Source organism: Berghia stephanieae, chromosome 5 (assembly GCF_034508935.2).
Source record: "Berghia stephanieae isolate SIO BIC M18660-M18661 chromosome 5, UCSD_Bste_1.3, whole genome shotgun sequence".
Lineage (NCBI taxonomy): Eukaryota > Metazoa > Mollusca > Gastropoda > Nudibranchia > Aeolidiidae > Berghia > Berghia stephanieae.
In genome coordinates this window covers 36,967,933-36,978,344 of record NC_088364.1, presented here as the reverse complement: position 1 = coordinate 36,978,344, position 10,412 = coordinate 36,967,933, and the positions used below count along the sequence as shown (strand labels likewise).

The 10,412-nt window shown below is 33.1% G+C and overlaps 1 protein-coding gene across 1 annotated transcript in view; it reads right to left on the bottom strand.

Moving 5' to 3' along the window:
- Window positions 1-1,304: 1,304 nt before the first annotated feature.
- Window positions 1,305-10,412, bottom strand: part of LOC144972853 (testis-expressed protein 47-like) — a 17,442-nt gene continuing 8,334 nt past the window's right edge. The window contains exons 2-8 of the mRNA XM_078914586.1: window positions 8,471-8,543; window positions 8,094-8,200; window positions 7,218-7,322; window positions 6,041-6,199; window positions 5,265-5,328; window positions 4,858-4,959; window positions 1,305-3,193 (exon numbers count right to left, since the gene is read on the bottom strand). Of these exons, the coding sequence (XP_078770712.1) occupies window positions 3,150-3,193; window positions 4,858-4,959; window positions 5,265-5,328; window positions 6,041-6,199; window positions 7,218-7,322; window positions 8,094-8,200; window positions 8,471-8,543 (654 nt within the window). The 3' untranslated portion in view covers window positions 1,305-3,149. The remainder of the gene's footprint in view (window positions 3,194-4,857; window positions 4,960-5,264; window positions 5,329-6,040; window positions 6,200-7,217; window positions 7,323-8,093; window positions 8,201-8,470; window positions 8,544-10,412) is intronic.

Below are 10,412 nucleotides of genomic sequence, written 5' to 3'. Positions count from 1 at the left end.
CCCTACACTCTTTCAAAACAAGTGTCTAAAAATAATTTTTAACATATTTTGGCATACAAAAATAAAAACAGTGGATCTATTAAAGAAAGCTGACTGCACTAGCATTGAAAGCCAAATAAAAGAAGATGGCGCTGGCTGGGTCATGTGGCCAGAATGGGAAAAGGGTCACTTCCCAAGACAGCCCTGTACTGGACAGCAGATGGGAAGAGAACATGGGAAGACCCAAAGAAACCTGGTGAAGGATCATGGAGAAAGAATTAATGGAATACAGCCACCGCAAAAGCAGATGATCGCAAAAAAAAAATAATGGAGATGTCTGGTGGATGCCCTATGTGCCTAAAGGCCCAAAGAGGATTAAGTAAGTATTCCTCTTCATGTTGAAAGACAATACAATGAAAACTCGGATCCGGCAAAGACTTGAAAATTCCTTTTTAATACTTTTCATGAACATTATCCTAAATAATTATGAGGCATCCCTATTATCCTGGCAGTTCAAGATCTTCTTTCCTCACACCTGCTTCTGGTTTTAATAAAAACAGATTTTGATGCGTAATGATATCATGACCACAATGATGATTCTTAATGTCAAATAGTTAAATTCAATAACCAATCATTGTAAAATACATTTTGATATGAAATAATAAAGGTGAAATCATTGGAGGGCTATGATAATAAGATTTTTGAACTCCTGCGTTAAAATTTTGAATGAGTTCCCAATCTCGGTTCCCAAGATTGCGCAGCAGCATTTGGAACTCATTCGAAATTTTAGAATCTTCAATTATAGCACTTCTGAATGAGGATATATAAGAAATTATCTGCTCGATTCTTTGGCAGCGTCCAGATAAGCCTTTGAGTTACCTGAGATGACACAAAGGCAGACTGTCGCTAGAATCTATATTAACCTTTCCTTTGTTTAACTTGTTTTGGGTTTTTTTCATTTGTGACCCAAGGGTATTGCTGGCACTGAATTCTAAATTTATCTAGTTGATATATTTCTAATATACCACTTTAGATGTTGATATGGTATGATATAAAATTATTTCCATGCACTGTTAAACTTCTAAACCTTAACTAAACTGTCTTCCTTTACCAAGGCACTGATAAGACCCGAAATTATTGTTTTGGTCACTAAACTTCCACTAATATGGGTTACAAATAACAATTAATTCCTCTTTTAAACAGTCACTCATTCCAGTATCGTGACTGAAAACACTGTACTGAAATTAGATTATTCTTTTTTAACAAATGTGTGTATTCAACAACAACAAAAAAACATTGTCAAAGACTAACATACAAGACATGAATTAAAATTGTATTTAATAATTTTATTTCATTTTAAAATGTGAGAGGAGTACCAGTATCAGTCAGGATATCTGAACAATATATCTAACCAATTTCTACCAAAATTTTGGTTCTTTCCTTCTGTAATATTAAATATAAAAAATGACAAGGTAAATACTGATATCGATTCTAGCCAAAGCAATAAGAAAGTCATCAAATTGACTGCAATATCAAAAATATCACAAATGTACTAAGGTATTTATAGCATTTAAATTCAATGTTGTAAACAATGAACATGCACCCGCCATTATGGCTGAAGAAATTGTATGAATTGTTCAGGCAGCCGAGAGAAAAAAAAGTCAAAAGGTGGCAATTTGGACTTAAAGCTGAACATCTTTGTTAAGTTCGAGGCATGCTAACTCAATAAACAGGAAGACGGGTTTATGCACTTTAACTCAATAAAAGGCAAAGTAATTGGTGAGAGGGGTGGAGAATATGCTTTACAATTAAAAGTTTGGGTTTTATTTTTTTCTTTGGGGATGGGGGGGGGGGGGGGAGGTGTTTGTTTCCTCACACATATTTTTAGCAAGGTTGATGCCAATTTTATTTTCGTGTAAAGTTTTAAATTAAAATTCATGGTACAGTTGTTGCATCAAAAAATCACAATATCCGTTATAAGATAAACAATAATGTAAGAAGCTACCATTTTTGGCAGGAGATGGTTACAATATTATTTTTTTTCTTGCCCAAGCATTACGTAGGGGATTGGCAACATCCTGCCACTCCTTTCCCCCAAATGCTCCTTCAAGATCAATTATTACTTTATATCTTTCAGGACAAATTCAAAACAAGATTCGAAAAAATACAAAGGTATCTCATCACTTTCGAACAATTCTTGACATGCGTCTCTTGCTAGTATTTATAGCATTTATTATAGGCCTATTTAAAGCTGGAGTCCAGCTAGTACATACACTTCCTCAAAGCTCAATTTATTTTCAATTTTATTGACAATGAAATACATGCACCATAAATCAAATAAATAGTATATTGCTACATAACAAAATCAAGCTCAGGCTGACGGAAAGTTGACTAAGGGATGCCCTGAAAAGAAACCCGTGTTTTATTTCCTTGTGGTTTGTTTGATATGAGAGTGGAAAGAAGACCACTCTCATTGCATGGTGCCTATTTGAACATATATTAAGAAGACATCCAGAAATACCAGCAAACAAAGCTATGACAGCATATTTCAAAAAGTATGGGCACTCTTTTAGAGGACGACCTATAACTACCCTAGCTGTTCTTTTAAATCAAAACCTCGGAACTATAGAACATCCAATGACCCTAAAAACATGACATGACGATCGACAAAAACTTAAAACTTTAGCCAGTGACAGACAATCCTAGAAGGACCTTAGGCAGACGAGGTGTTCCGATCCTTCGGTAGAGAAGTGAATGGCTCATAAGTCAAGTAAGTTGTTTGGTATTTTTATTTTTGTTCTTTTATTTTCTTTTTTTATTACTTTTTTTTGTTTGTTTGTTTTTTTTTGTCGTTCTCTAATTCTAAGCAGTTTTGCTTTTATCTTGTAAATAAAACATAGATTCTGCCACAGTTTCACACTCTCTGCTACTACTCTAGCTCGTGGTTGCCAAGTGCAAGTGAATGTTTAAAACTACTTTTATTTGTGTAATACTAAACCCTGCTTGTTAAAGTAATATCTATGAAGAAGAAATCGTGCTGAATAACATAGCACTAAATATTTTAGCCATGGTGTAGATTTTGACAATAAGAGCGTGTTTGAGTAGAATGGATGGTATAACATATGAATTTGTCATTTTTAAACATTGATGTAAAATTTACAGGCTGGGGCTTAGTTGTAGGGGAAAAGCCTTGTCGGTATTGGCCACACCATATCTGGGGAGAGAAAAAGTCACTATTCTGTCAGTTGGTAAAGGAAATTATTGAAGGGTCAAATTTACATGATATATATATTTTTTTTTAATCAATATTAAAATATCTGCTAAAATAAAAAATTTAATTTTGATACAGGTTGTAATAACAATTAAAATATTTTTGGGGTTGTTTATTTTGTTTTTGTTTGTTTTTTGTTGTTTTTTTTTTTTTTTGGGGGGGGGGGGGGGGGTTGGTTATTTTAATGTATCGTAACATTTAAATGTCATGAGCACTTCAAACATCTACTAATGTCTTTCTACTTGCGCAATATCTTAATTTCACTGAAAATATATTGAAATATATGTTTTGTCATTGATCAGTATAAAAAATTTGTGTCACATAACAATGGCTCATTTTTTTTACGAAATGAATCAATAGTATAAATACAGATTTCATAATACATCTTTATTTTATTTGTCCAAAATATATCCCTTGGCAAAACTTCATTTGTGTGTAAATATTTTGATCTTTGACGTAACCAATCTAAATAATGCCTTTGTGCTTACAGGTTACTTGGTTCGTTATCTTACAATTCATATGTAGTCAATAATATGAAGCATTAATGACAAAATGTTTAAAGATGAATTTGAACTTTGCATGCGAGTTGAAAATTGTGATTTTTTTTTTAATATGATATTCTCTGACATACAATACTAGATGATTATCATTCTCTCTTCTTCTAAATTTTATTGGTGAATTCTAGAAGACATAGCACATTCTCATTTCTCGTCTATCAAATATTAAAAGAATATATTTGAAAACTTCTGTATGAAATAGTGCCAGACAAAGCAGAAAGAAAAATCAGTCCCAAAATTGCAGCCCGTCTCGGACTAGCTGGGGATCGAACCTCAGACTTCCTGTAAGCAAGCTGATTTTTTTTAGATGTGTATTTCTTTTGTGTTTATTTTTTCTGATTCATACACACTTTTTCAGATAGTTATCTTAAATCAGTGCATGCTCCCTAATTTATCACTTTGACATTTTCTAAATTAAAAATAAAGCATACTATATTTTAGCACAACTTTGAAAACAAAGTATTACTTGGATGGTTTGTGAAATTGCATTTTAACAGTTGTGTTTTTTGTTATTGTCATGACCTTCACCGTTAGGGGAGGGAATAACATTTCAAACAATACACCCTCCCCATCTGGTCATTGCCAAGCTCAACCTTACTTGCTTTTGGTATAATACAGCGCCGAGCCATAGGTGCCACATATGTGACCCACCACGTTAACCAGGTATTATGTCGGAATGAACAGACGAAGAAAATTGAGTTTGAAACTTAAATTATTAGAATTAGAAAATCTAAGTCTTTTGATGGTTAAAAAACAAAGCACGATCTCTCTAATAAAGATATTTAGTTTAATTTCAATTTTGAGACTTTAGCTTAAATTTGATTTTTTATCATCAGGTTCAACCCTAAATGATACCATTTTGGGGCAACTGTTCACATATGACCAATAAGTATTGGAAGCAAAACTTCAAATGTTTATCTATTTTGACTATTATAAAGAAACAAAACATTGTTGACAATTTTTATCCTTAAGCTATGAAGGTGAGCATTTATTTACACGAGAGTGTTAGTTAAGAACAAAGCATAATATCGGCTTTGTATAAACACTCACCACTCTCAAGGGAAGTATCGAATGGCTTCTCATACATGTCGATGAAATTCTTGGGCGTGAGCAAAATCCCCTCATTCTCTTCCAAGAGGAAATTTACAATTGCTGAAATGAACAAGTTTCTTTCTGTAACTAGTGCTAATATTACGTTCAAGTGACACATGCTCCTTAGACTCATTAAAATAAACAATACAAACAGCTTAATAAAGAAGAAAAACTATTTTTTAAATAGGGTGTCAACAACAACAACAACGTCAAATCTGACCATGAACAATAACAATAGTACCTATATCATCTTTTAGTCACTAACATTTACTTTTTCATTTCTTTTCCTAACTATCAAATTCAAAATCAAGCATAATTTCAATCCAGATCATAGTGATCACAGTAGTCTACAATATTTCACTCACATTGCTGTGGTAAGAGTTCTGGTACTTTGTCGTGCAAGGAATCCATAGCATTCTTCAGGTTTAGCTGGAGAATGGAAGACAGGAAAGTTAGACATGAAATGAACAAACTCAAGAGTACACTACATTTATACTAAACCTAACACACATCGACACACACACACACACACGCACACGTGAGATATACATCCATGTGAATACATCCATATACATAATATATCTGCATATGCATGTATGTATGGATGGATGAATGTATAGATGAATGGATGTATGTTACTTACGTATGTATGTATGTAAGTATGTATATATATTTATATATATATATATATATATATATATATATATATATATGTGTGTGTGTGTGTGTGTGTGTGTTTGTGTGTGTGTGTGTGTTAGGGTGTGTCCGCTTACGTGTTGGGAAATGTTTTGAAGATCATTTTTTGACACTATGGTACCAATCATTCTTATGCTTTCTTGTTTGCTTGTTTGTTTGTTGTTTTTTTTTTTGGGGGGGGGGGGGGGGTCATTTAGGGTTTGTTTGTTTTACTTCTTTTTATTTTGTTGGAGTTTTTTCATGTTTAATCCTTCTAATTTTGTCACTCATTCAGTCACTGACCTTGCTCAATACCACTTGCATTTGTATGAATACAATATGTCAAAAAAGTGTTTCAGTTCCCCGTGCAAAGTCCAAAATGTCATATTTGGATCATACTTTATCTTATAAATAAAATCCCTGAAGCACCATAGTTGTCTTTCATCTTTTTCACTAAAATACACACCTTTGGCTGTTTTGATATAAACATCCCAAGTTTAAGTAACTGTGAGAGAAGGTCCACTGTCAAATTCTCAGTACTTTCATTTGTATCAAAAGCTTCGATGCCATGTTCCACGATATCTAGAAGCCTGTAGTTCCATTGCTGATAAAGTCGAGGGTGAACGTATGTTGGAGTTAAGGGAAAAGTGCATATTTATATTTCCTCATATCTTCCTATTTAATAAAATGGATTCATTAGTCTTGAATAAATGAAAATATTATTTGCTAAGAATCTTTGAAAAAGTTGATGTTACTGCATGCAACATTGCCGACTTGACATATTATAAAATGTTACTATTTTTTTTAATCATCCTCAAATATCGACATTTAGAAAGGTAACGAGAATATACGGAATTATTATGGTTCATTGAAAAAAATACTCTTATTACATGGAAATTCAGTCGAATTTTCACAACAAACTAAATAACAAATCGAAACAATGTCCGATATGTCCAAGCCCCATATTTTATGCCACTCCTAACTGTGTAAAACAAGCAAATGAAGTAACCTTGGTACAACAAAAGGTGAATTGTTCACTGAGTAAAGTTAAAATGTGTGGAAATGAAACTGTTGAGCACAATCTTTAAATTTACATAGTATACATATTTCATTGACAATTTTTTTAAAATTATTAAGTTTTGAGTTGTTGTTTTGTTTTGTTTTTTTGTTTGTTTGTGGGTTTTTTTTCTTTTGTTTTTTTTTAATTTGTTTTTGTTATTTGTTTGTTTGTTTGGGATTTGTTTTGTTTGTTTGATTTGTTTGTTTTGTTTTGGGTTTTTTAGGGGGGGGGGTTTCTTTTTGTTTTTTTTTTTGTTTTGTTTTTTGTAATATTTTTTAAAACTTAAATTTGTGTGTCACAAGTTCTATTAAACTCTTAAGAATAAAAACAACGGGTTATTAAGATAATAACAAGGATGTGACGACAACAACTATACTACTACTACTACTACTACTACTACTACTACTACTACTACTACTACTAATAATAATAATAATAATAATAATAATAATAATACTGTAATAATAATAATAATAATAATAATAATAATAATAATAATAATAATAATAATAATAATAATAATAATAATAATAATAATAATAATAATAATACTGTAATAATAATAAAATTGTTAAAAGGATATATCGTGTGAGATGACAAGAATCTTGGACTTTGAAATGAATGACTCTGAATCATCTTCCATTCGACGTAGATCGTCCATAATTTTATATAGCATATCTGAGGATGTCTAAAGATTATAGGGGGGGAGGGGTGAAGAACGAAGACAACTTAATTGTTTACATTCACAATGAATGAAGGAAATAACATATTTAGTATGATTTTCGGTGGTGTATATAGGTCATGGGTTTGTTTTGTTTCACTTTTGATTAACAATTATTGTAAGTAGATTTTTTTTTATTATATCTAGTTAACGATGTCATTGTATGCCATTTTTAAAAAAATGTGCCATCGTGTTACCAGATAAAATATAAAGTGATAAATTCATTACGAAAAAGAATCAGGTACCTCACTCAATGTCTGTCTGGCCAGCCTGGTTCACTCAAAAATATCTGTCAATTTCGGGCATACACATTTTTTTTTTTTTTTGTTTTGTTTTTAACTCTACACTATATCTAATCATATAGAAACTATTGTAAGTAAATGATAGCTTATCCAAAACGCCCTGTTAGTAAAACAAAAAAACAGCAACAAACGGAAGATATTTAAACCACCTTCCTTCAAAAAATATAAAAAAGTGAAAATAGCCATATGATGAGATACATATAATTTGTTTTCTGCTGTTTGTTTAGATGTTTGTTATTGTTGTTGTTGTTTTTGTTTTGTTCGTTTTTTTCACTTTTTTTCGGGGGGGGGGGGGTTTTGGGGTTTCGTTTTTATTTATCTTTATTTTCCTTTTTTATAAGATATTTCATATAAGTGAATAAATTAAAACAAAACAAAACAAAGCAAAGCAAATAATGTTCTTTTACTGCCTATAACATTATTTCCCCTGCATTACCTCTATAACGTGGACAATGTGCTTCAAATAAATAAGCATGAGTCCAGAAATGTGTTCACTGCTATGGTAGTCATTCATGAGTCGCTTGGTCAACTGGTCATAGTGCTCTGTTTTATGTATATATAACCGTTGAAAAAAATGTTATTTTATATAATACTTATGAATGGGGGGGGGGGGGGGGGCTTACTAATCAAATGCAAAATATAAAAAATGGTTAATTAAACAAATGTTAAGACCACCATCATCATCATCACCACCACCATTATCATCATCATCATCATCATCATCGTCATCATCATCATCATCATCATCATCTTCTTCGTCGTCGTCATCATCATTAAATCTTATTTATAAATGTAGATAGATGTTATACATACCGCCAATAGCTTTTCTGTCAGTGTTAACACCTTGAATTTTTGAAATATAGACCAACCGGTGCACCAGGTATTTCTGAAAAAATTATAGAGAAATGACGGCGTACAGTGAATTATATTTAATGTTTTTTGTTTAAGTGATCTCAGTTCTTAAAGATTTTGTGTCTTGAGAAAAACCCATGACGAATTTGGTTAATGATATGTGTAGCAGTGATATTTTCTCTCCTCTACGGATAAATCATTATAGATCAAGTCCTTGAGAAGCTTACAATCACACAATATCAATTAAAACTGTGAATATTGCTATGGCACATGATACAGACGCTTTGCAATAATACAATAAGGAAATCGATATTAAAAGATTATCATATAAAAATATTGCAAGCCCCATCCACACATATTTACACACACACACACACACACATAATATGTATGTGTGGGTGTGGGTGAATGTTATCCCCCTCAACCTCCCACCCCCCCCCCCCCCCCACACACACACACACAATCATACACCTATATAAGCTTTTATGTTAATGTTCTCTACCCTCTCTCTCTCTCCCTCTCTCTCTCTCGCTCTCTCTCTCTCTCGCTCTCTCTCTCTCTCTCTCTCTCTCTCTCTCTCTCTCTATATATATATATTATATATATATATATATATATATATATATATATATATATATATATATATATATATATATTGGAGTTTGGAGTTTTCTACGGACATGACAAAATGGATTATGCCGACTGAAGAAGTGTGAATTAAAGGAAAAACACAGAAACGAGTCGTCTCGGCAAAAAATGTGAGTGAAAATTTACATTATATATATATATATATATATATATATATATATATATATATATATATATATATATATATATATATATATATATATATATGCCAATCTGACAGTTCCTAGCAAACACCCCCCCCCCCCCCCCACCCCTTGCTCAGGAATTTCTCGACTTGATGGACACTAGTGCGGGGCGGTCCTTGGCAAGCTTAAGGACCACGGTCCTACGGTCCTTGGGAAATGAAGACCGCAAGGACCGGTCCTAGGACCGGTCCTTTTCGACATTGTACATTCCTGAGAGACTGTTGGAAATTCGAACCGGTTTGACCTTTGAGACCGTGGGATCGTTCATTCTTGAACCGTTAAAGACCGCTACACGATGAAAACCGTGGTCTACAGGAGTAAAACACACGGAGTAGTCACACTCATTTCAAATTGTAACCTAATTAGAGAAGAGGGGTGATGCCTTCTTTATTTGCTCACCGTACTTCATTGTTACTTCGATAATTTAATAAAATTTGAAATTTATCCCCATTAACGGAGATAATGGCATCGCCCAAGGCGTTGATCGAGTTGTTCGTGGCGTTGATACACACACGCAACTCCTACCCCCCCCCCCCCCCCCCTCCACACACACACACACATTAGAGGGCAGCGAGCATTGAAGAGTAAGAGAGAGACGTGAAGTTATAATAAGAGGGGGTGGATGAGGTAATAAGAGGGGTCGATGGTGACTTTTCGCCAGATCTAACAAACTCAGCTACCCATTCATTGCTGAGTAGACAGGGATTTAGAAAAAACTCGACTGCACCCGGGATCGATCTCTGGCCCTTTGCGTATAAAGAGAGTGCTCTATCAACTGAGCTATCGGGGTCCCCAAATATTCTATTGGACTTTTTTAAAATTCAGACGTTATAACTGGTTTTTTTGGAAGGAAGAAACTAATGAAACTCATATTATTTGATTAGTAAAAACACCAAACGAAATTTTAATATAATTGTATTATTTTAAATGACAACACTGCGATAGAAAGGAGTGGTGACAAGAGATGGACAAAAGAAAACAAAGAATCGGATTTGCTACTTGCTAGGTTCGACACACACACACAACACACACACACACACACACAAACACACACATCTTTAGTAGTCACA